This window comes from Lottia gigantea (assembly GCF_000327385.1).
Source record: "Lottia gigantea unplaced genomic scaffold LOTGIsca_29, whole genome shotgun sequence".
NCBI classification, from domain to species: domain Eukaryota; kingdom Metazoa; phylum Mollusca; class Gastropoda; family Lottiidae; genus Lottia; species Lottia gigantea.
Genome location: NW_008708943.1, coordinates 903,378 through 930,878, shown reverse-complemented (window position 1 = coordinate 930,878; position 27,501 = coordinate 903,378). Strand labels below are relative to the sequence as shown.

General features: G+C 35.9%; 3 protein-coding genes across 3 annotated transcripts; 2 read left to right on the top strand and 1 right to left on the bottom strand.

The window, feature by feature from the left end:
- Positions 1-526: 526 nt before the first annotated feature.
- LOTGIDRAFT_215695 (hypothetical protein) lies at positions 527-8,689 on the top strand (the record flags this gene model as incomplete). The annotated part of the gene is made up of 13 exons (XM_009056798.1): positions 527-862; positions 2,330-2,494; positions 2,823-2,910; positions 3,832-3,975; positions 4,651-4,842; positions 5,155-5,249; positions 5,381-5,550; positions 6,192-6,316; positions 6,464-6,562; positions 6,839-6,983; positions 7,162-7,260; positions 7,570-7,692; positions 8,437-8,689. Exons 1-13 carry the CDS (start codon positions 671-673, stop codon positions 8,687-8,689), a joined length of 1,890 nt encoding a protein of 629 aa, XP_009055046.1. The 5' UTR covers positions 527-670.
- A 1,696-nt stretch (positions 8,690-10,385) lies between these two features.
- LOTGIDRAFT_161404 (hypothetical protein) lies at positions 10,386-16,323 on the top strand (the record flags this gene model as incomplete). The annotated part of the gene is made up of 14 exons (XM_009056797.1): positions 10,386-10,577; positions 11,131-11,292; positions 11,746-11,833; positions 12,053-12,196; positions 12,463-12,654; positions 12,856-12,953; positions 13,319-13,491; positions 13,825-13,949; positions 14,354-14,452; positions 14,786-14,930; positions 15,208-15,306; positions 15,654-15,776; positions 16,040-16,173; positions 16,286-16,323. The coding sequence occupies 14 exons, from the start codon at positions 10,386-10,388 to the stop codon at positions 16,321-16,323; spliced, it is 1,812 nt and encodes a 603-aa protein (XP_009055045.1).
- A 789-nt stretch (positions 16,324-17,112) lies between these two features.
- On the bottom strand, positions 17,113-26,951 carry LOTGIDRAFT_118685 (hypothetical protein; the record flags this gene model as incomplete). Its single annotated transcript, XM_009056796.1, has 22 exons — positions 17,113-17,422; positions 17,797-17,919; positions 18,139-18,237; positions 18,588-18,732; positions 18,985-19,083; positions 19,274-19,398; positions 19,665-19,837; positions 20,078-20,175; positions 20,391-20,603; positions 21,152-21,280; positions 21,453-21,540; positions 21,811-21,972; positions 22,442-22,742; positions 23,037-23,159; positions 23,404-23,502; positions 24,003-24,147; positions 24,366-24,464; positions 24,708-25,002; positions 25,363-25,460; positions 25,739-25,930; positions 26,304-26,447; positions 26,861-26,951. Coding segments are annotated over 22 exons (3,351 nt in total), but the record flags the coding sequence as incomplete, so codon positions are not given.
- Positions 26,952-27,501: the final 550 nt, after the last annotated feature.

Here is a 27,501-nt window from a genome sequence, read left to right as displayed (position 1 = left end):
ATTTCCGAAATTCCCCTCACGTGTTCTTGATAAACCTTCAATAAAAGTTTTTAATGGATTTTTTTAAAGAATCAAATAGCCTTTAAGTAACTGAATGTGGTATTTAAAATTTTCAATGAACTTGTTTACACCTTTATCCCACAATCAAATCATTGGTGTGTCGCCTACAGAGTATGAAATCTTTCGTCTTATAATTTTTATGGCACATACCACAAAATTCTTAAATTGCAATTTAGACTTCCGACAACCAAAAAAAATTGATTTTTTTTTAAATAAATAATTTGAATTAGAACCCAATATTTCCTAATAGTTTCGAGTTTTCTTTTGACCCAAATAATTCAAGTTTTTTAATGATATGTCGTCATATTTCACAGAGTCAAGAACCTCTTAAATAGAAAATCTGGAGGCCGAGTTTACAGGTCAAGGAATGGGTGTAATAAATATTTAGGTTTAAATGACCAAAATACAAAGATAACCTCACTGAGTATACATCTTAGAAACTATGTTTCTATCCTGACAGTACGAAGAAAAACTCAGCTTGAGATAGGAAGTTGCTGGGCTGTTATATTTAAAACTTGTTGATGAAGTCCAGGTTGGAAGCGAAGTGAAGTGAAGTGACCTTGAGTTACACACAAACAGTTCAATTTCTACTCCATATACAATATTCAACATGTTTCATAAGTTGTTATATTTATTGGTTTGTTCAAATATTTCTCTATGCTGGACTAAATCTACGGATATATCCCGTGCTAAGAAGTTTTTACGGGAGTACGACCAGCAGATCAGTTCCGTTTATACCGCATTCGTAACTGCAGCCTGGAATTTTAATACCAATATTACGGAACACAATCGCAGAATTATGGTAAGAACGCATCTATTTGAGGATTTCCTTTTTCTTTTATCTTATACTTTTTTGCTGTTTTGCAAAATTGTAGATATTTTAAGTATGAAACCGTGAAAAGTCTAGGAACCGATGTCCGGTGTAATATACGCTGCGGGATAATCGATACAGTCAGAATGTTTAACCGTCATTTCCAATACTTGCTGTCGTAATCTAAATGAAGTTGGTATGCGTTGAAACAAACCCTAATACGAACATTGATTAGACTTCACTTTCTGATATCACATGAAACGAAAGAATGAAACACTGACAGAACATATTAACACAAAGAAATACAACACCTTGTTAAAATGGACTCGAACTTACTAACCACCGAGAGTGAACTTCCTGAACAGGCAAGTGCAGGAATATTCTACCGCCCAATTATAATAATTAATTAAATAAACTTGAAACTGGCTGTTAGTCACAGTTTCAGCTTTTAATCATGTTTTAAAATAAAATAGCTGCATGCATCTAAATTAAGACTTTATCAAAACTGGAGTTTTGGATGTCCGATTTAGAGCATTATAAAACGTAATTCACTGTCATACTTTTGGGGAAGAGATACTAAGAAATTTCATCATTCCATTAATATTTATATTTTCAGTCTTTATAATAAGTATTTCATCGACATGATTCCGCAAATTTTATAAACCATACCGGTTCACAAATGGATTACGGACAATACTTCTGTCTTCGCATATTCGCCGGTAAAAACAAATGTACTGATTTTGAAAGAATTGAATTATCAGTATACTGTAAGTCTTAGAATGACTTTGCGTTGATGAAATATAAATATGAGTAGCCTTCTCACTTTAAATCTATTTTTACAAGGGACACATTTTAGCCAAATTTTAGACATTTTTGTAGTATTATAGTTTATAAATCAGACTTCACAGCCCATAAGACAGGTGGTAAAAATAGCCGAGATATTTTAAATATTTATATTGTATACCTGATTTTATGTATAAAGTTTATTATCGAGAGATGGGTGGTCTCGTGAACTCGGCTGACCACTGTCTGCTAAAACACAATGTACGGCGTCTGATGCAGCATGCTGTGCGGGATTATAGACACAGCTAATCAAAATTTTATAACAGTTTCGATTCTGTTTTTTCTTCCTGAAAAGAATGATGGATTCTCGAATAGTAATACCGAAACGAACTTCGTCTTATACCTTGACTGCAAATTCCACTAATATTGTAACACAGAATGCAGCAATTTGATTTGGTTGTACGTCAGTGAAATACGTTCTATTCCTGAATTTCAAACTTCTGTGATACAAGAATAGTGGCTATTGCAGTCAAGGTATAAGGCGAAGTTCATAAAAGCTTGTCATTGTGAAGACGGGTTGTACTCTATAACCAACTTCTAAACAAGTACAGTGTATTGTATTCCAAATTGAGGAGTTTCTACCCACTAGCATTCATACTAAGGTCGCATTTTCAGGTCAATCGAGAACTAGCCTCCTCTATGAAAGAAAAAGAACTGGCTCATAGAGCTAATGCTGAGTTTGATTGGCAGAGAGTTCGAGACAATGATGTAGTTCGACAGTTTAAATTCCTGACAGATATCGGAACCGCTGCCATGAAAAATGAAACGAAACTTAAGAGGGTAAGTGCAGCGAAAGAACGAAACAACTATCCCTAATCATGAGGTCCATGGTCAAACCTCTCGTTAATTATGTTACAGAAAGAACAAGTTAGGTTCTACCAGCTCGTTCTTGACCAAACGTTTCGGCAATGGTACAGAGTAAACAGGCTCGTTCTTAATCTTGTCGGCAAAACAGAGATAAAAGGTTCTCGAAGACCCACTATGCCAGCTCGTTGTTGGCCAAACATCTTGGCAATGGTTCTACAAAATAGATTAGTTAGTCTACCAGCTTGTTCTTACCCTATCTACCAGAATTTGCTTTAATAATATTTTATATCTTAATCTTCAGTTATCAGACGTGAAATCAGAAATGTCCAGTATTTATAGCTCTGCTAAAGTCTGTTTGTCGGATAACCAGTGTTACTCCTTAGAACCAGGTCAGTTAAATTGATGTATTTCAATGCCTTATCCATAAAACAAAATTGCAATCGATGGTTCCAACACATTCATTACTACCCTGGCCAGTAGTCAACTCCAACCAAGTCTCTTGTTGCCCTTGCAATTTTCTAATCTAGGAAGGCGGAGAATACCTCTAAAGCACCTTTGGAAGTGGAAGTGGAATACATTTTTCATCTCTTATGGGCCGAGGGGTTGGGGAGGGGGATACTATGCGACACTGACTACCCTTATCTTTATCAGTACCTCCTTCTACGATATCTAATCTATGCTATATAATATACGATCATAATACATTGATGATACTTCAGTTCACTTGAGTTCACTTCATCAGTCCATTACTTCATTAGCTGTGACTTATTGAATGTAATTAATGAAGGCCAGATAACAAACCACAAGATATTCAGTAATTATATGATTTAGTAGGCGTTAGATTGAAGGGATATAGTCATCTAATTATTTTTTCAATTTCATTGACAATACTGTTCCCGAGGTCGTTCAGTTTTTTCAGTCAGTTTTAAGCTTTTGAGCTCTTTTTTAAAATCTTTACTGAACACGAGAACCAAAAACATAATGACTGTGACCGAGTTTGCTCAAGGGATTCAGAGCATGCTTCGGTCAAGGCATGTTGTTTTATTTGGAATACTGACAGCAGTGCTTGCGGTAGGTAATTACACATTATTCAGTTGCAGAAACAGATATATTTATGGACGACTATATCCCTTCAAATATATCCAACAAGCTCATTTGATATCATTAATTATAGGATTATTTTGCAGATTTTTTACGAAAGGCAGCATCATGTCCTTGACCCTTTTAAATAACAACAGACATCTTGACTTGGCTATTCCTATTTCTGACGATGCATGGATGATATAGTACTCTGTTTTCTTTGTTTATAGGTCTGACCAGGCTATTAAGTAAATCAAGAGATTATGAAATGTTACTAGAAGCGTGGGTGAAATGGAGAGATGCTACAGGCAGACACCTTAAACCACTCTACTCAGAATTCGTCGAGTTGATAAACGAAGGTTTTCGAGATGGTGGTGTGTAACGCATAATTCAATATTATCAACAAAATAAAACATTTCTACATATCCTTAACAATGGGTTTGAATTTCGTGTTCTTATTGTGCTGCCAATTGTTTATACATGTTTTCAAAATTATAAAGCGAGAAAGACATCTATTGACAATCGTTGTACAAGTAAAATAGGGTCAAACTTTTGGTCCGATTTTTGTTAGCTTTTTATATTTACTTAGCCACTCCAGTTAAGGTCTAACTGATCCCTTCTTTTTTCGTATGAATAACCTTTGCCTGATTTGATAACATCTTCTTGAACCAATCGAAAACCGTTCAGTTTCAGTTGACATGATAAACTAGTCGAATGCTCCTCTGAATACATCAGTCCGTCCTTTGTTCACGTCACACAATCCCGTCGCTTGCGAAGGAAAACATTTGATTGGCTGCTTGTGTTACATGTTATATAGAGGACTGGTGAGGTGGCTACAATAAAAATGAGAGCTAAGAAAAAAAACAGAACGAAAGTTTGATTTAATTTTAGTTTGACAGTAGGAAAAGCGTATTTGGCAATAGATGCATTTTTGGCCTCGGTCAGCATAACATAGGGCAAAACTCTGGTAGTTTTTGAATGTTAGATTGTTTTGGGTTCCCATGAGCTTATGTTCAAAGGCATCTAGTTCTATATCTATTCTTTCCTAGGGTATAACGACGCTGGAGATGCCTGGCGATCGACCTATGAAAGTGAAACATTTGAAGAAGATTTAGAAAGATTGTTTACCCAATTGAAACCTCTGTATTATCAACTACATGCCTACGTCAGAAGAAAGCTTATCAATATCTATGGTGAAAAGTATTTTCCTTCCTCTGGCCATATCCCTGCACATTTACTAGGTAAGTTTAAACCGTTTCTTTTTAAGATCCTGGGTTGTAGCCATTAAATCTGGAATGATTATGGGGGATATAGGCTTTTTTCTGTAATCCAAGAACTAGTCTAATTTAAAGTAGACCGCTGCTTTGACTGATTATCTATTGGGCTGTCATTGTTTACAAAACAACTATCTTTAGAATTATCCATCTATAAATATCATAACAAATCTGAAAATAGTTCATTTTCAGAGTCAAATTCCAATCTTAAGCTAAAAAGAAAAAAAAAGGCACGCAAAAATTCTTAAAATATCTCGGAATAAATTGTTTTGATTACAGGTAATATGTGGTCGCAGACTTGGAACCGTATTTTTGATATTCTGAAACCATACGATATAGAAAGTGTTGACGTCACAGCCACAATGAAACAACAGGTACGGCTTCCTCAAATGAAATAAATAGATAATATATGAGCTAGTTGACGGGTTTGAATAAATGAATGAATGAATGAATATTACCTTTAAGTCTTTTTTTTTATCTGTAACACGTATACATATATTTGCAGAAATATACCCCATTAAAGATGTTCAAAGTGTCAGACGAATTTTTTGAATCTCTGGGTCTTGAGAAAGTTCCACAGAGTTTCTGGGATCATTCAATGATAGAAAAACCTAAAGATCGAGAAGTTGTGTGTCATGCTTCCGCCTGGAATTTTTATAACAACAAAGATTTTAGGTAAGTATAACTTATAGCAAAAATGTGTATGTGTAGCAGGGCCATTAATTGTAAACAGCAATTTGCCCATCTTCACAAGGTCAAGCTATTTCGAACTTCGACTTATACCTTAACTGCAATAGCAATTTTTCTTGTATTACGGAATGCAGCGATTTGATTCTCTTGTAAGCCATACAGCCAATCAGAGCCCTTGACAGGAATCTGTTAACATTGTGGCTTATTGTTTACAAACACTCTGTCGAAGGCCCACGCATTAAAGTCATTATTGCATTGAACCCACTTCCGGTCTAATTTCTTTTGACAATCTCAAATCCTACCCAATAAGGCAAATAAAATAGAGCAGTCAGAGAAAATTGAAACTACTTGAATCCACTCCATTTATCTCTTGCATTATTGTTGAAGCAAATTATTCTGGGAATGCCATGTACACTATTCCATAGTATTCAAACTTACAACCCAAGGCTTTAAGATTGCAGAACTTATTACAAACAGACCAATTCCATTAGTGTAGCTAAACACCATACACCATTGCCCCTCCGGATATCTTACTTGCCCCCCCCCCCCCCTACATCTGCCCTCTGCCCCCTTCGAATAAGCAAGCCTGACTTCGGGAAGCTTAAGGTAACACTATATTTCTACAGGATCAAACAATGTACAGATACAACAATGCAGGATCTGGTCACCATTCATCATGAGATGGGTCATATCCAGTATTATCTACAATATAGAAATCTACCTACTATTTATCAAAACGGTGCTAATCCAGGTACGTCCAAAGTTACCACTAGGTACTCCCAATTCCTCCTATATGATGCCTTCAGCTTTCTCTAGCTTTTGTTCCTTGTCTGAGAGATTGTATTCCATGTGCCCCATTTATGCTAACTGATATCACAATCTTAATGTATTTCTTTAGGATTTCACGAGGCTGTAGGAGATGTTTTAGCTCTATCAGTATCGACCCCAAAACACCTGAAGAAAATTAAGCTTTTGAAGACAGCTGAGAGAAGTAAAGGTATGAAGTTTTTGTTAGTTTCGGACTTTGCATGTGAAAATTTCTTCAGGAAATGTTAAAGAGTCTGTTGTAGTCTATTCTTCGATTTAAAGGTAGTGCTCACGAACAGGTATCGACAAAGAAGACAGAAGAGTAATGTACCCAATTGGTGTGGTTTCGGGCAGTGACTGGAAAAAATAAAATTGGTATTCTTGAGTTCCATGGAATTCCTGTGTCTTATTCCCAACCTTGACGCCGTTTATTCAGTTAATTACCCATAATTTTCTATCATTGTAGAAGCAGATATAAACTTTTTATTAAGTCAGTCCTTGAGCAGTGTTGCCTTTCTGCCGTTCGGTTACCTCATGGACCAATGGAGGTGGAGTGTTTTTAGTGGAGAAACTACACCAGATAACTATAACAAGAAATGGTGGGATCTCAGGTAGGCCTGAAGCTATTACGTACACATCATCTTCAAGGGGATTCGTGTCGACCATTCGACTAGCAGAATCTGGGAGCATCTGGAGGCATCTAAGAGAATCTAAGTTGGTGACAGCTGCAAGTAGTCGCACAAGTCAATGTTGTGTTTCTGTATAGTTTATGTGTCTACCTATATTTAGATGTAAATACCAGGGTATATCACCACCAGTAAAAAGAACAGAAGAAGATTTTGACCCAGGAGCTAAATATCATATTCCTGCCAACACTCCGTATATCAGGTCGGTAACACAACAGAACGCACAATTAACATATAGGCCTACATGTATAATCTATTTACATGTAAAAGATTTTAGGTTTTTCAGCAAGATGTGGCAAATAATTTTTATTTTGGTGCTTTGTCAACTTTACATCCCTTTCAGAGAGCCATATGGATAATAGTGTCTATTATTTGATACTTACTTTTGTCAGCTTGACATTTCTTGCAGAGAGTCTATATTATATGTAACATTTAGTTTTGTCACCCGTTTTATAGAGTCCATATTCATTATGGTGTTTGTTTATGTTATATTTATTGCTTATTTCTTCAGATATTTTGTTAGTCATATACTAATGTTCCAGTTTCATAAAGCATTATGTAAAGAAGCCAACGAGACAGGTCCACTCCATACATGTGATATCTATCAATCCAAGAGAGCGGGAAAGCTTCTCGGGTAAGAGCCTGTTCTAACCCGCCTTGTTCACTGTGCATTGTTTAAATGAAATGATAGGAGGTAGGGTGGTGTGGCGTTTTGACATTTACCGTTACACAGGGAATTTGGCAGCGCCACCATCCTTTTCCCACAACCACCCCTGATATAGTAACAATGCCAAGTCACTCTGCCCCTAAAAATATAATGACACTAACTGTCGACCTACAACATCAACTCAAGATTATTTATAACTTAAAAGGGCCATAAATATGTAGTCAAGGTATTTGGTCCTTACTTTGGATAGGTACTTCTGATATATAATCCTTCTCAGGTTATTTACAACCCAAATAGTAAATCTTAGTTGTATCTCAAATGGATATAATTCTCTAAACATTTGCATGGTCATGAGCTTCCAGTTAGCTTCTAGTGTAACTTTTCAGGTAGAAAATTTGATTTTCGATTTGCCTACAATAATTATTTATAAGACAATATCTGTGAAATGATAATGATTCCATATCTTATACTAAGTAAATACTTTCTTACTTCTGGTTGATAAAAGTTCATTAGCTGCTGCTAATGTCTCGCCAATATTTTGTTTGAATATCGGGTTTCGAACTTGTTTTTTAAAACTAAGTTTTAGGTGACACCCAATATCACCTCACCTGGAGTTCGGTTCGAATGTAATTAAATCCGACTGTAATTATATATGTACATATATCTACAAATATGCTTTTAATTCATTTATTCATGTATCTAATTTTCCAGGGACGTCTTAAAGTTAGGATCCTCAAAGCCATGGAAAAACGCTCTGGAACTTATTGTTGGTAGTCGTGAAATTGATGCTAAACCGTTAATGGAGTATTTCAAACCGCTTATTGATTGGTTGAAAGAACAGAATTCTAACGAGACGATTGGTTGGAATGAAATCTGTCCGAACTGTGCTACAATTAACTCTTCTGTGTTTTTATCCAGTATTTTTGCATTTTTATCCTTTTTCATATCACTGTTACTTTGTTGATAAACATTATCATTATTTAACCGTTTTCATGATGAGGGGAGTCGGTAGGTAAGGCGGGTATTTATCTTTCATTGTCTAATGTCAATCACTTTTCATAAGGTACAAAAAGAAATTGATCCTTAAGCTATCATCAAAACAACATTTGTTTCAGATCTAACGATCTTCCTCAGACGCTAAACCAGATGGGTAGCGGCCCTGGACTGGACTTGGTTCAACCAACCCTTATGGTAGTGGGGCCATTGATCATCATCTGTTTTTCAGGCGAGATAGTTTGTGTGCTCGATGACTTTATGCCCGTTTTGATGTTTATTTGGGCGAAATTTCACGATTTAAAAGCTTTTCACGGGTCTCTGTGAAGAGGCAATGAACAAAAAATATAAAGATTTGTTTTTTAATCAGAAAAATAACATGATATTATTTCAACTAGGGGCCGCTCGATTGACGAATTCTGCACTTCGGGATTTATGGAATCTACAGAATGTTCAATAAAACATGTAGGAAAAGAGTTCAGAACGCGTTCCACGTGTGCTGATAAAAATAGTAGGTGAAAAGGGGTCGGGGATGTCAAAAACTGATATTTTTGTTATAATAACATTATGGAATTGATCGTTTTAAAAACCACCCCTGTAAATATATACTATATATTGTTGTATTATCCCGAAGATGTGTGGGGCAATAAAATATCATCCGATACTAACTTATATATTCTTTGTTTGTCTACTCCTGAGTAAACTAAAAAATCAACCCTATTCCGCACATATTGGAATTACATATGGAATATTGACTCTAGAACTTCGAGACCTATTGTATTAAAGGGATTGTGAATCGGAAACATTGATAGCATTCCAATTTTCAGTGTGGCTCTTGTATGACATCACTATCACAAAAGCTGCTAATGATATATATAAAAGTCATAAAACGATAGTCATGCGATAGTCATAAAACGAATATTTTTAGTGGAATTGCGGGAACCACAGACGTCTGATTGAAAATTGGAATGGTGCAAATTGATGGTATATCAGTGTCCCCGATACACATAAAAATTCAGAAAACTTCAGAAACTCTTTTCTATCCCTCTAAGGTAAACACTCCAAGTACCGTCACAAATATTCACCCGTTATCTTATCGTAATTTATTCAATCAGTAAATATGATACACATGCAAGCTGAGGTTAAACTTTTTTACGTAAAGAATTACCACCGTGTACAAAAAGCGTAAACACGGTTACACGTGATACATAATAAGCAAGAGAACCTTGCCAAATCAAACAAAAATCTGCCCAGGGACCAGGTTCACTGACCCTTGTTTTCCTCACGTTTGACCGCGACCTAGTACATTTCCAGTCGCCGTAAGATCGCAAATGGTAGCAGTCCGGTGTGATGGGGCTATAAAGAAGGTCCACAGTTCACTCTATTGGCAGTTACTAACAAAAGTTAGATTAGTTACAAGTAGCTTGTGATATATAGATTTATCTATAACGACTTAGTAAGAACCCTTACAAAACATTAAAGTGTTCATACTTGTGATATATAGATTTATCTATAACGACTTAGTAAGAACCCTTACAAAACATTAAAGTGTTCATAAATAAAAATTGAAAACAAGAAGACTGTATTAGAATTTGAACACCATAAATACCCTTATTATTAAACTCACAAATTTGTCTCGGCGTCTATCTCACAAGCTCATCTCCACGATGACGGCGTTTAAACTCGGTCTGCTTCTCCTTGTAATGAATTTTGTACACAGCGAGTTAATAACTAATGAAACTGCAGCACGTGAGTTTGCCAATGAAGTAAATGCCGGTTCAGAAGTGGTGATGTATAATTTTGTGGCTGCATCATGGAATTATAACACAAATATTACCACAGAAAACCAACAGGCAATGGTAGGTTAATTTCAATATATTCTAACAAAGTTCCTCGGAATCAATGTTTTGAGTCCTGCTTTTCTGCATCTCATTGAACAATCCCGTGTAGTGCGCAATGAATTTTTCAGAATTTTCACTCGAGTATAAGTTGTAATATACAATATGTTAAGCTGCAGATTAAATACACAATTACTGCTTTAAGGTTACACTACTTGGTCGTCTCTTAAACTATCCTATTGGTTTTCCGAAGAAAAAAGCTATGAATTTTCCAAATTACCAATTCTATTTTCCAAATTACCAATTCTCTTTTCTTAATAACCATTATTCTTTTACAAATTATCCTTTCAGACATCTAAACTTCCATTTCTGTTATCCAAAATTAATAATCATTTCTCTTTTCTGAATTATATGAATTATCCCTTTTTCCAAAATCAACTACATGTACATATATCTATTTAAATACATACAGTATAGTCTTAAAACGCCTTATTATTGAAACGTTCTTGAAAGTAGACAAGATGATATATATAGATATCTAAATGCCCTAGCCTTGTTATTGAATCTTTTCCAGGTAGACGAGAGTCTGAAACTGGCGCTGTTTGATCAGGCGGTGGAAGCTAATGCTTCTCGATATGACTGGAAAAATTTTAGTGATACCGATTTAAACAGACTGTTTTCTAAATTAGTGGACATTGGAACAGCTGCCATGACAGACAAGGTCAAACTAGAGAGGGTGGGTAACTGGTATTTTATCTTTACTTTTAACCAACATCCCATTATCGCTGGATTTAAACAAACTGGGCGCACCAACGACTGAAAAATCGCATCTTCTGCCAGTTCTTCATCTTTTAACTTCTTACAAAAAGCGTATCCTTGTGTTGACCATCTTCACAATGTCAAATTATTACGAACTTCGTCTTCTACCTTCACTAGAATAGCCACTTTTTGTGTATCACAGAATGCAGCGATTTTGATTGGATTGAATTCATTTGGTCCGCTAATGTCAGTCGAACAGAGCCGATATCAAATCTCAAATAGTTGAAAGAAACCATAATCTGAACTGATTTAAATCCTGGCTTTACAGAAGAGTAATTGATAAACTAGTGTTTAGGGTTCGAATCCTGAAATTTTTTGAAGCCACAGTAAATGAGAATGGTATTTCACCTGTAAATTTGTTTTATTTTAGCTAAACAACATCATGTCAGAAATGGAAGCTATATATAGCACTGGAAAGGTCTGTTTGACCGAGAATAATTGTCTTCCCTTAGATCCAGGTATTTTCAGAACAGTAGGACATAAAATTACATTTCATTTCATTAGCTCAATAAGGTACAGGACAGTGGAACATAAAATTACATTTCATTTCATTAGTTCAGTAAGGTACAGAACAGTGAGACATAAAGTTTCATTCTATTTAGCCCAATACGATATGGGACACCGAGACCTAAAAGAAGAGATTAGAACAAAAGTGTAGATGTTTTCTATTCTCTTAGATCTTTCACGACTGATGGCGACCTCCACTGACTATGATGAACTGTTAACGGTTTGGAAAGGATGGCGAGATGCGACTGGTGCCAAGATTAAAGATTTATATAAAGAATTTGTCAGTTTGAGTAACGAAGCTATAGTTCAGAACGGTAGGACTTAAATGTTTTGATTAAGGATAAAAGATATTTCAGCCCTGGTATGTCAAATATTATCGCTTATTGATTACAGACTTTCTGTCGTAGGCTCAGATTGACTGTAATCGTCAGCAGTGTTTTTTTTCATCGGAGCAGATTCAGTACTAATATTTGTGGGCATCATTGCCGCGGCATTGACGCCATCAAAATTGGATTCTCTTTTATGACAAGAAAATTAGTATGAAGCGTACAAATAACCTGTGAGTCTACATATATTTCAGGATATCCCGATACTGGTGCCTATTGGAAATCCTGGTATGACACACCCACATTTGAAGAAGATCTGAAAACCCTATTTGAAACCCTGAAACCTCTCTATGTAAATTTACATGCCTATACAAGAAAGAAGTTGAAGGAACGATATGGTGCTGATAAATTTCCCACCAGTGGACACATACCTGCTCATATATTGGGTAGGTTTGCCTATAGGCAACCTTATAACCTTTAAACATTATTGGCAATGCGGACTCTCGGAAAGAGATATCGTTTTGACCAACACATATACAAAAAAAATGAAAGAAATATTTGACCTGCCAATCCCAGTAGCAACCAGAGATTAGCCCTGGTGTTATAATATGTATTGATTTAAGTATATAGAAAAAGATGTATTTTAGGTAATATGTGGGCACAGACGTGGGGTAATTTGTTTGATTTGTTGGAACCATACCCTGGTAAAGATGATATCGATGTAACACCACAAATGGTTCAACAGGTAAACATAGCTTATCATTATATAAATCATAAAGAAACATTATCTAAACGAATACTGGTTTTGACATGGTCTTATTAACCCGTATTAAAGTAAGCTGACTATACGTCTTTTTGGGGGGGTGGAAATGGAATTGGTGGCATTTAAATTTGATCAATCAGATCGGTAGAACAAAAATGAGGGACATGTAAATAAAACACAACACTGCTTTGCCGCCGCCCATTTGAAAAAAAAGGAACACATTCTTTCCAAGTAAATATTCCAAGGTAAGGTTTGATTTTCTCTCGGCTTTAATTCTTTAACGTAAATGTGTGTCAGATTTCAACCCTCCATATGTTATGTTCTGATTTCGTCTCAATCTTTTTCAGAACTATACAGCAGAAAAAATGTTTCAAGTTTCTGACGAGTTTTTTAAATCTCTTGGACTGATTGAGATGCCGTCGGAGTTCTGGGACCACTCCATGCTGAAAAAACCTACAGATGGAAGAGACGTCGTGTGTCATGCATCAGCCTGGGATTTCTACAACAAAAAAGACTTTCGGTAATAGTTTAATCTGGAAAACTGTAGCATTTCTAACTCCTGTTTACCAAGATCATAAAGAGTATGTACAACAGAAAAAATCTTCGTCAAGAGGCTCGGATGTCCGTCCTTCAACAGTTGGCATGTTTCTATGATATATCCTACAGTTTTAATCCTATATTTAATAAAAAATTTCGTATGCGTATGTAAATCGATCAGCAAATGTATGATTTCACCTTGAACTTTCAACTTATTTAAACAAAATTTTGTGGTTTAGCTTGTCATGATATTTTCCGCTGTGTGCGTTTAGTCTTTGGAGCGACCGCTGATTTAAGTTTGTGAATGATATTTCAGAGTAAAACAATGTACAGATATAACAATGGAAGATTTAATAACTGTTCATCATGAGATGGGCCATATAGAATATTATTTACAATATAAAGATCAACATGTTGTTTATAGAGACGGAGCTAATCCAGGTACTTATTTTTGCTACAGGCCCATGTAAATTCTTGGTCGTCACCTATGTATGTCCGATGCCAGTCCTTGCAGAAAAGCACGTACGCACTCTAAAAGGCATAGTGGTTTGACAATTAAAGCACATAAACACAGTTCTCAATATATTTTGACCCAAATTGTGGAATTTGGTGCATCAACCAAGAACGAATACCGAGAAACAAAAGTGGAAGAGTAAAATATTTAATTTTGGTTTGTTTTTTGGAACTTATTCAGGTTTCAGTTCTAATTGAAACAAAACTGTAAGTGTTACCACGACTTTCAAAGTATCCGACCTAGTCTGAGTTTGCTTGCTAACTTTTTTCCTTTTAATTTGATAAAATAGAAAAGATTTGAGATCTCTAGTAATAAAAGGTATCTATTTAAGGTTTCCATGAAGCTGTAGGAGATGTTATCTCACTATCTGTACAAACGCCAACTCATCTGCAGAAAATAGGTTTACTACCGGAAGTTACTAATGATGAAGGTGAACAATGTTAAAAATTCTCGTTTTCAGTGATAAATCCTTCACCAGAATACAACTCTTTGTGTTTTCTGAAATGTTTTCAGACTAGAGCTCATCGCATGCCGCCGAGACATGTTTCACCATCTTGTTTTGGAATTCACGATGAGCAGCGTATCTTTAAGGATTTGCACAAATGGTAGTTAACGACGCAGATTATCACTCGTCTGTCATTTAGATTTACAAGTATATCTATTAAACTTAGGATATTTTAAACTCACGTCTGGTAATTCTAGTAAGTCAGGACCAAAGTGACATCTACTAGTTGAACACCTTTATAGTAATATTACATTACAGAGGCTGAGATTAATTTTTTAATGAAGATGGCACTACAGAAGATTGCCTTCCTACCATTTGGGTATCTGATAGACCAATGGAGGTGGAGTGTTTTTAGTGGAGAAACTACACCAGATAACTACAACCAGAAATGGTGGGATCTCAGGTAGGTTTGGATTGAAGATCGACACACGAATCAACAGGTTTCAAAGATTCTTTGCCAAATCATTTGGCAATGATTTTACCAAAAATAAAATTCAAGTACTTAAAAATCCTTTATACCAACTGGTCTTTGTCCTGGATCAAACTTCTTGGCAATGATTGTACAAGGATAGCCAGGGTTTTGCTCCTCAAAGTGGCATTCATAATTGTTGGTATTTCGGAAGATTAGAGGTCTGTTTTCAGAGAAGTTTAACTGTGGATGATTTAATTTTTATAATTAGATGTGGTCTACAAGGTATATCCCCACCAGAAGATAGAACAGAAGATGATTTTGACCCTGGGGCAAAATTTCACATCCCTGGCAACACGCCTTACATTAGGTAGGTATCCTATCCTGATAAACATTTAACTCCCTGATATTCGACTTTGAGTAACAGATGGAAAGTAGTTTTCGGTTGATTGTATGACATAATAGAAATGATAATTTGGTTGAATGTAATTTGAAATCCCGATATCCAAATTGGAAGCAATTGTTTCACAGTACTGAGAGATGGTGTTTTATACATTGAGACAGAGCTTGCTGGAAACTAGGGAATGGAGGCCATCCTAAATCCAACCTCCACCCTCCGTTAAAACGCTCCTGTTATTCCCGCCGCTAAAATCGATCTACGGTGTCCAATTCTCGGATCCCATCCATAAGCTAAGAAGTTTTGTTTTAATATTCCAGATATTTTGTGAGTTTTGTGATTCAGTTCCAGTTCCACAAATCTCTCTGTCAGGCGGCAGGACAGAATGTACCTCTACACCAGTGTGATATCTATCAGAGCACAGCAGCTGGACAAAAATTGAGGTAAATCATTTTGTTATTTGCTGGTAAATCCATAATTTATACTGGTCTGGAACCCTGGACGTGCAGATACGAACAGCGTCTTCGACGAGTGATAAATACATTTCTTAATCAAATTCTGTCACATCTTTAGCCCGACAAATCTGTCACTACCTGTTCTTCGGACGTAATATACGGATGTGATATCGACATGTTTAGGGCCCAGACATAAAATGTCACTTTTTGATATGCTGCAGCTAATACTTTTAAATGTTTCTATTTCATAGCGAAATGTTAAAACTGGGCTCATCCAAACCCTGGCCTGAAGCCATGATGATGATAGCCGGTGAAGACAAGATGAATGCAGCTGCCCTGATGGAATATTTTCAACCCCTGACCACATGGTTAATAGAACAAAATGGTGAGGATATCGGCTGGGATGAAAAGTGTCCTCAGAAAGAAAAGGGAGATCCTAATTCTTCATCCGTCCCAGGCTTGTCCCTGATATTTTTGTTGTTCCTTTTTTTATTCAGATGTTTATAAACTTGTGTTTGCAGAATCTAATCCCTAAAAGGACAAAATATAATAACTATCCGGACTGAGTTAGATGAATGAAGTTTAACAGTGGAACAAACCTATTCTTCCTGTATCGACTGATAACTGTCTAACCTAGTCTGGTATTAAAACCATCTTCAGAGTGTCAAGCTATTACAAACTCCGTGTCATACCTTGACTGCAATAGCCACCTTTCTTCACAGAAGTCTGTAAATGCAGCGATTCGATTGGATTGTACGCTAGCGAAGTAAACCAAAGGCTTTGACAAAAATAAACCTTTCGGTTTAGGGCTCTGATTGGCGGTATTCACGTGTGTACAACCCAATTAATCCGTGATACATGAGGATGACCATAGCAGTCAAGGCTTAGGACGGCGTTCGTCATATAGCTTGAGATTGTGAAGACGGAATAACACGAAACTCTCAGATTTCTTCATATCTCTGTCTTTCTTTAGACCATCTCAATTTCCCAAAATCGAAACAAAGACAAGATTTTAAACCAAAATATAAAATTTTTCTTTAAAAAATAAAGAGTACATGTCTATAAAATATTCGATATTTTTTGTAACAAATATTGATATGTATTAAAAATGATTGCATAAATCTATAACTTACTATTATTATTTCTTGTGGACTGAGATATCGATGCTTTTTTTTTACCAAATTAAATTGATGAATAATATATAGGTAAAGATATATAGGTACAGATAAAAGGATTTTCGACCAATTTTCTCCATGTACTTTACACAAAAACTACAGCAGCCTTTCAGAAGGATATGATCACGGATTTGTAAAATATCCACAATTTACACAAAATTAAAATGCGTTAAAGATAACACAATCGAAAAAACTAATACCACAACATAGGATGAAAATTGAACCTGATTTCCAGTGGATACTGGTCCCGTATTTCCTTTCTTCGTTTCTTTAACAAAATCGTTGGAATCAGGACAACTAGTACTCCAACCTGGTCGTTCGTCAAGGTTCTGTTTTTGTAACCATTTCATCAGAGGTTGGAAATAATCCAGTAATGGTTGTGCGTCCATTTTCCTCTGTCCTGTTATTTTCTCCATCGCTTCTGGCCAGGGCTTAGAGGCACCTAAACTCAACATATCTCTAAAATAAAACATCGAGAGTGTATAGGGTCTTAATTACAACAGATGGAGGGGCATCTTTGATAATGACAAATTGCTTTCAGGTCTAAACATTCAATCAAAAAAACGTGATCCGGTTTTGCTTTTAGCATATTCAGACTCGAGACATTTCACTAGCAAGATATTGAACAACAAAATCACATGAGTATCATGAGTACATTTTGTGCCCCCAGTATAATTTGGCCTTAATCCACAGATAGTACAGTAATAAAATGCCTTGGGCTCGTTTTCATTCTTCGCAAAAGCTTCCAAACGCGTCACAGTGATATGTGAACGTCCAGTATTAACAAGTGCAGTGAGCAACATTCAACTGTCAGTAAAAAAAATTCATCTTACCCTAATAATTTCCCCGCTGCTTTGGATTGATAAATATCACATTTATACAGAGGTCCAGTATGGTTGGCGGCCTGACATAGAGCTTTATGGAACTGAAACTGGATCACGAAGCTCACAAAATATCTGGAATAAATCCGATAAAATTAAATTGATAATTTAAGGAAAGACATAATGCACAGATATTAAGGTTAATCAAACAGTTTGAGTCAAAATCATGAAAGTTTATGGAGTTATGGACCATAAGTTGAAAAGAATAGTGGCTTAACGAAATGAGTGGTTGCCCGTGGACGGAAGTGTTTAAGTTATAAAAGCGAGATTTCAATATCTTTTGGCATCTCCTACCTTATATATGGGGTGTTGTCGGGTATATGATATTTAGCTCCTGGGTCGAAATCATCTTCTGTTCTTTTTACCGGAGGGAAAATACCCTGGTGTTTACATCTGGAAATAAAAACTCGGTCAAGGAAACAATAAAACACAGACTCAGAACTTCTTGTCTCATAGGTGGCGCTCGATAGATGATTTCGAAACAGGTTCGTTCTGTTCTAATTCTAGTCGTCAATCGAACGGTATGGAATAGGAAATGTTTTGAATTCTGTCTACGCGTACTTTGTTTTTCGGAGCACCTGGAACGCATCCTGTCCCAACTTGGTTAATTGAACTTCCGGTTGATTACGAAAGAACAAAACTCACCAATCGAGCACCACCTATTTCACCTTGGGATTACCAGTACTTATTCACAAGGATGGTCGTGATATTATTCTTAATTGATATAGAGAGATAATCTTTACCTCAGATTCCACCATTTCTGGTTGTAGTTATCTGGTGTAGTTTCTCCACTAAAAACACTCCACCTCCATTGGTCTATCAGATACCCAAATGGTAGAAAGGCGATCTTCTCTAATGCCATTTTCATCAAAAAATTAATAACATCCACTGAAAACAATAGTAATTTCTTGAAATTTATTGAGCCATTGGTGTAAGTTCCGTAGAAAGAAAATTTGGTCTGAAAATTGTGGAGCTCTCTAACTTTCTTAATGATGTATCGAGACTGTAGATTGAGAAGTCAAATCTTCCTTTCCCTGATTCGCAATTCTTATTTCATGATTCTATATATTTTCAAATTTTGCTCGAAATCCGTCAGATCCCATTAACAATAGAAAGTGATAAAATCAGATTGATTCTTACGTTGATTATCTGCCCCTGGTTTCAGTAATCCTATTTTTCTGAGATGCCCCGGGGTAGATACAGATAGGGCTAGAGTATCTCCGACTGCTTCATGGAAACCTGCAAATTTATAATTACAAATATTAAAAAGAAAAGACACAAACGTATATAATCTGCAAGCTATGTGAATTCATGTTGACTGGCTGAAAGAGATGCAATGTCTACAAACCAAATCGCACGGTGTCATCAGGTATCGCAGCACCCTGGTTGTATTTATTATTTCTTAATTATGAATTCTCTGAAAACTAACCTGGATTGGCCCCATCTCTAAATGCTTGGGGAAAATGACTGTACTGTAGAAAATATTGTATATGTCCCATTTCATGATGGACTGTGACCAAATCTTCCATATTAATATCCGTACACATCTTGATTCTACAAACATAATGGTGAGGATATCAGAGATGGATGATGATGATGATGATAGATGAAGATTTTATGATGTTTATGTTGATTATGATGATGGATGGGAGGAAGTAGGAGGATGCTGATGCTGCAAATGTTGCTAATACTGATGATGGATGATGACGATGTTCGATGATGATTCAAAGATGATAGTGGATGATTGAGGATGATGATAGTGACGGCTCCATTACATCATGAGTTCGAAATATTCCAAATAGAGCATTATACATCCTTACCTAAAGTCCTTGGCATTGTAGAAGTCCCAAGCTGAAGCATGGCAGACTACATTGCGACCATCTTTTGGTTTTTCCATCAACGAATCTGTCCAGAAGCTATCCGGCATTTTTTTCAAACCTAAGCTCAGAAAGAAATACTCTGCTGTTCTGAAGATTTTCTTTACAGTATAATTCTGAAGCACAGAAAATGAATAGTGGATTAAATTGAATTTTATTTCTTGGATGATTATCAAACTGAATTCCCAACACCAGTTTCAAAGAGATTCATTTCTTTTCGGTCTGTGATCTAAATGATCTTAGAATGTTTCAAAATGTTTAAGCAGCTAAATAAGTCTTATTACAGCTAATATTCCGGAACTTAATGGTAATGAAACTTCCTCTATCCTGCAAGGAATTTTTCCCAATTTTCATACCTGTTTTTTCATGGTTGGGGTGACATCAACACTGCTTCTATTTTTATAAGGTTGTAGAATATCGTAAATATTGTTCCATTGTTGGGCCCACATGTTACCTACAAGTGACGAGACAGATATATCATCTTGCTTATTATGTACTTATTACCCATTTCTTTGTATGGTGTAACTGAGTTTCCTGGATCAATAGGAACCACATACGTCCGACAGGAAATAGTAGTCTCGAAGACACAATTTACTATGAAATTATGTTTACTAAAAAAAAGGATGGTCGAAAATAAAAATATATATATAAATAACACGGTAGATATACCTAATAAGTGTGCAGGAATATGGCCGGAAGTAGGAAAATCTTCATCAGGATAAATACTTTTTAATTTCATACGAACATAGGTATGAAGCTGTTCATACAATGGGTGTAACTGTTTCAGCAAACCCCGGAGATCTTGTATAAAGGTTTCCGATTCAAAAGCTGATCTCCAATATTCACCCGTATCTTTATAACCTGTGGCGTAAAAAAAATAACCTTAGAGCAGTCCTTAAGCTGGTTTCATTTTGGTCATTCATGTGTTGGCGATCACTTATGCTTTGTCATCTGGATCTTTTGCAACGACCATTTAGTCCAAATACTTTCTTTTTCAATTTTTTTCTTTGCGACGGCACATGTCCATCATAGCTGATCCCGTGTGTGCAGAATGACCCGGGTGGGGGATGGAGGGATGTGCAGACACCAGGTTCAAATTTTGTATCAATCTGCATTCTAAGCCTCCACCTAATGGTATATAGAAGACTTTGCTTATTATATTAAGAAAGTGAGACTTTTACCATTTCGTTTTAGTCTTACTAACTGATAAATCTGCGTCTCGTCAAACCAAGTGTGGAAACTGGAATTATATTGCAATAGTGGCGTAGTTAGGAGGTCATACCCGCAGCCATCCCTCACGTCAGAGACAGCATTGTCTTACCCTGTCGTTTGCTAATATTTGTACATTTAACCAACATATTCTGTGAGTGGACAAGATCGGGAAAATTTATTGTTGAATCCACTAGGAAACAAACCTATTTCTCTAACACCCATATTGGACAGTTTCACAAATTCACTATAGTCTGTCTTCATCAATCTACCAGTCTTATCTCTCCATAGTTCCCAGATAGATTTTAATTTCTTAGAGTCTCGGTCTTTAGCCATCATCCGCGTCAGATCTATAAAGAAGAGGAATAAATACAGATGTACGTTCTTTGTATCAATATATATGATATTGACTTTAAGTATGTTCTTTGTTACTCCTATCGGCTCAATGCTCGAAGGCTCTGGTCCATAAGAAAATCCTAAGAAACGGGATAAAAACATTGAGGTGCAGCATGTGTAACTAACCTGGCTCTAGAGGATAACACCGATTTTCTTCCAAACAAACTGTGGCGGCACCATAAACTCCTTCCATTTTAGACTGAAGTTGTTGCATCTGAAATCAGAGGAACTTATTTCATTTGCTGCAGCCATTTATAAAATTGTTTTCATCATTCGTGTATCATTTGAATAAGAAATATTCAATATTAGCCACAATGTAAACCACAATTTCATATAATTATGATCCATTTCAAGATACCAATATGTTTTTGTTTCTACAAAAATTGCTACCATATTCAAAAAATTACAGTGCGTTTTACAATTAAGATATATGATGTGAAAATCATAAAACTGGCTAGAAGTTTTTATCAGAGCTTAAGGTTACCTTTTCTAAAGCTGTGTTACTTTTCATGGCACTAGGTCCTATATTAGTTATCTTTTTAAACTGTCTTTTAATTTCTGTGTTTTTAAAGTTTTTCCAGTCTAATTGGTTGGCTTCCATTGCCGCCTTTTTCTTAAATAAATCTAATTCTACTCTTCTTTTAACCTGCAAGTTGGAGAGAAACACAAAAGGTCAAAAGTTTTTGGATGAGTATACCAAGAAAAAGGATAAAAGGTATAATAAGGCAAACACCAGCTAACAGCTAATAGGGACCATTGACCACAGGTCCACAAAACACTTCGCATGCTAAGCTTAGTTTTTACTCAAAAGCATAAAGCCTCTCGTATCAAGAAAAGTTGAAATTTAAAGAATAATGTGATAATGCCAGAAACATTGTGATCTAAGGAATAGATTGATATATTTTATTTGCTTTGATACAATCAGTCATACACCTGTAATAGCTGCATCAAATATGAGTAAAATCTCAGCTAAATGTATGAATAAAGGTTTGCGGCAACTGACAAGCGTGTGCAATTAACTTGTCCGACTTCTCACAAATATCTTTGTACCACTATATATTATAAATATCTTTGCTCGTAGTCGCATCTATACATAAATATCATTCAATACCTACCGACATCTTGGAAGTATAATCAGTAATATTTGTCTGATAAGCCCAATCACCTTCATACATAGCATTAGTAGCTTTTTCTGCTCGCTTATCATATGACTTCAACCACCTGTCAGCTTGAATCAGACCATCTTCAGGACAGTTTTCATCCCAGCCCAGATCCTCGCCTTCATTCTCCTTCTTCAACCAATCTATCAGAGGCTGAAAATATTCCATCAACGCACTGGCATCCATCTTTGTACTTCCGGTTACCATTTTCATAGCTTCTGGCCAGGGTTTTGAAGATCCAAGTTTCAACATTTTTCTACAAAAAAAGATGAGGACAAAAATGTAAAATTTTTATTACCAATCGGCTGAACTAGGCGTTTTTTTTTTTTATTCTAGCCCTCTGAGCTGTACCACTAAGACAGGAGGAATCGGATTAAAAAATCCAACAGTATCAGTTCATTTCGACCTATGCCACGATTGACTCCTTGACCTCAAGTTGGCATGAGTATGAGACCAACTGACAGAGCTCTTGCAGAACAAAAAAATATCAAGTAAATGTTATGTATCTTAAGCCAAAGGACAAAAAAAAAAAGAAAAGTCGAAAACTTACGCTAGTTTTTCACCGGCTGCCTTAGAACCATAAATATCACATGACCTTAGAGATCCGGTATGATTGGCTGCCTGACACAGACCTTTATGAAATTGGAACTGAATCACATAACTTACAAAATATCTACAAAACAAAGCAATAAGATTATAATTTGGTAAATATAAAACCCAAGTGCCAACTAGGTATCAACAAATATAACAAAGGGTACCTATCGTACATTTGAATCTTTATGTTAGATACAATATAATATATTAAGATCTTGGCCCAAACTCAAATGACAAGGTATAAGCTACTTAATCAGAGCACTTATTGTCACTTAATAGAATTCTTACTAACGATCTTTATAGATTTCAAAGGGAAGATTTACCTGATATACGGAGTGTTGGCAGGAATATGATATTTAGCTCCAGGATCAAAATCTTCTTCTGTTCTTTTTACTGGTGGTGATATTCCTTGATATTTACATCTAAAAATAGAAGACAAAATAGAAATAATTTGGACAATTTCGGAGGCTAACCACCAACCTCAACTTTGTAAATTCATTGACAAGAGGTTTGGCCTTCTAATTGACTAAATCTTAGAGAACCTCGGTTTTAATCCTTGTAAAATTATTTTCAGAGGTCCGTCACAGGTTGTTGTTCTGAATAATCTTAACTTTGGCACAAGTCAACCTTGAAACTAATTGAATCCGAAAGCAACTGCATTCACAACCACTGTCAGCAGCTGGTCGTACCTGGGAACATCTGATAGAACGCTGGATTTAGATGCTGTCACAGCTTGCACTCTTTCCAATTTGTACCTGTGTGATATTGTAAGTAGTCTGTCAGTTTCCCGATTTAAGCGTTTTGCTCATGTCGACAGTGACGGATCCGATGACATGTTTTGAATGGCAAACATTAGGTTGTTACATTTTCAAAATATGGCGATTGTTCTCTTTTGTCTTGTTTCAATACAAAAATTCCAAACCTGAGATCCCACCATTTTCTATTATAATTGTCTTTGACTGTTTCTCCACTAAAAACACTCCACCTCCATTGGTCTATCAGATACCCAAATGGAAGGAAGGCGATCTTCTGTAGAGCTTGGCTCATTAGGAAGTTGATGTCGCTCTCTGTAAATAAAAAGTAGTAAAGTTGGAATAACGGCAGTTTCATGCAACGTTTGGACGTGTAAGGCTTATTAATGATAATATTAAAAATATGCCACGCAGCAGCATCGTGATAACTAAAGGTACAAAAACATTATCGTTACGAAAACGTGAATACAAAATATGGGTTCCTTTGAACCATTGATACCCCCCAAAAAGGTGATAAAAGTTCTACGACTTACCTGGGTCATTAGGTATAGTTTTCAGGAGACCAATAGATCTTAGGTGGTTTGGGGTAGAAGCTGACAGAGCCATTGTATCACCGATAGCTTCATGAAAACCTGCAAAACACAGAACGAAAATATACAACCACCGCCATTTTTTTTTCAAATCCATTCTGGGATTTTAAGCATCATTCCAACGAAAAATGTAATTTGAGGCCTTTTGGATGGGGTGAGGAGGCTTGGACCTATGGACCCGTGAAGCCTTCACGTATATTATCTTATTCAGCAGCTTGTTGTACATATGTAACAATGAAATGCTAAAGAATGTGGATGAAGTATTCATTTCCATATTAAACTAACCTGGGTTTCCACCCCTCCTGAAAATAACTGGTTGATCTTTATATTGAAGGTAATACTGGATGTGTCCCATCTCGTGATGGATGGTTATCAGATCCTCCATTGTTATATCTGTACACATCTTGATTCGGAAATCTTTTTTATTATAAAAATCCCAAGCTGAAGCATGACAGACGACGTCTCTGCCGTCAGGTTTTCTGATCATAGAATGTTTCCAGAATGGCATCGGCATCTCCTCCAATCCTAAAGACTTGAAAAAATCCTCGGCAGTCCAGAACATCTTCTCCACCGTATACTCCTAAAATTTATCATCTAGTAGTCAATAAATGTACAGGACTTAGTCAAATGAATACTTTGTAGATGGAAAATTACAGTACTCAACGATGACATGTCTTATACACAGTTTTCTACCCTGCTTCGAAGCGATTTGTCTTTTCCTAATAAACAATTCACGTCATATCAGTACTGAAGGCAATACTTAAAAGGGTTTTAAAATTGATTGATATATCGGTATAACGGAATCAGTGGCGGCACGAGACTCTCGAGAATGGGGGTACAGAGTGTGATTTCATAATGCGGTAACTCTGTGCAGGCGTCATTGTTGCAAACCTCTCATGAATGTGACGAATGTTGGAATTTAATTTCGTGACTAACATACCTGACGCTTCATTTCATTCGTTACACTCAGAGTTGTTTTATTTTTATATGGTTCAACAAGATCGTAGATATTGTTCCAGTGTTGGGCCCACATGTTTCCTAAAAGTAAATAAAAAAGGGATGTTTTTATGAAAATCTCCGAATGCTAGTATGGTGATCCGCATAAGTTCCATTCGCAAATAATTGATATGTTACGACCCTTGGGAGACATTATTCTTGGATGAAAACATCAATTTGGTAAACACCACAAAGTATCAATACTATCCATATATGGACACTTATTGAAGGTCAGATATGTTTGAAACTTTGACAAAATAACCCAATTATACTCCTATACTATATAGGTGACATTATAAAGTGTAATTTGCCAAACTTACCCAATAAATGTGCTGGGATGTGGCCACTATAAGGAAATTTATCATCACCATAAACTGTCTTCAGTTGTTTTCTGACATAACCATGTAATTGTTTGTATAGTGGATGAAGCTGATGTAGCAGGCTCTCCACATCTTGTTGAAATGTTTTACTTTCATACCATGATCTCCAATAATCCCCTGTGTCTTTATATCCTATATTAAAGTCATAGAGTTGTCTAATTGTTTTAATATATAACATTACCAACTGATATAAACTCGATTTCATATATTAATACCGTCGTCTAAATGTTCACATTACCAGCTTAAAAAGCAAAATTTCAGCTTTCTGAATAAACTTAAATAGGTACACCAAAAATCAAGTATTTGCTATATCAGCTCCATTTCAGTTATCTGTATCAGTTATTTTCTTTACCAGCTGTATAAAGCTCAATTTCAGCTATATATATAGTTATCTAGTTATTTGCTTTATCCAGTTATATGATTTACCAGCCGATAAAGCTCAATTTCAGCTATCTGTTTAGTCGCTCATGTACGGCAGCAGAGTAACAAGGAACAAGGAACCTACCCAATTCCTGTACACCTTCATTACTCAAGTGTACAAACTCTTCATATTTGGTCTTCATCAGTTTACCGGACGAATCTCTCCACCCTTTCCATGCCTCGAGTAACTTATCGTAATTCCTCGACTCGGCAAGCACCTTCGTCAATCCTTCAATAAATCGTGAGAAATGAAATATAAATATTCACATCAACAATTGATAAATTCGAGTTAAAGGAAAAACTGTCGCTTGGGGTAATTCAAACCCATGGAATCTAATCGCAGAGTATACTGAAACATCTGTCTCATTTCCAGCCTCTGATATCTAAATAGGCCCTGTGAAATGGCGATTTTCCGCATATACATTATATGCCTTTATACTTATTATGCACATATGGAAAACTGAAAGAACATATCATTAAAAGTAAAATTAAAATCGATGGAAAGCAAGATTTTAGTCATGGTTCGTTATAGTTTGCGGATCGTTATAGATCCAATCACGAACTGGATTCGGCGTGAATAACCTACCACGAAATAACTTTAGGCTCCACGATACATTGTTATATGGGCTTAAAAAAAACTACCTGGAGCCAATTCTAGAGCTTTACCATCAGACATGTTGACCTTTCCAACACTATAAATACCTTCCATTTCCGATACAAGACTTTCCATCTGTAATTAAAAACATGTAATCAATTCAATTAAAAATTATCTACAATCGGATACTTAGGAATATATGCTTGCGTGTGCTGGGTTAATAGTCTTTACCGTTTTCACTTTTTCCCGCACATTTAATTCCATTATTAAAAGAAATTATCAAGAATTCAAAATATTCAAATCTAACAAACCCTTGCTAATTTAGTAGTATTTTTCAGAGCACTGGTTCCAATATCGGTGATTTTCTGGAATTGCCTTTTCACCACGCCTTCAGGATAGTTCTTCCAATCAAATGTGTTGGCTGAAGTCGCCGAGGATTTATCAAACTTCGCCGATGCTAAATTAGCTTGAACCTAAATGAAAATTGGATTATAGGAATCAATCAAATGCCACTCTACAGACAATGTACGCCTTAATCATAAATAAATATTAAGAGAAGAATTCCAAAAGCAAATGCAAAGCAAAATTTAGTGTGTGCTGCATAAATTTTCCAGGAAATCTGAATGGTGTAAACAGATATACAAATAATGATGAGAAAGATCTTCGAGCCTGTGGACCAATTTTCCGT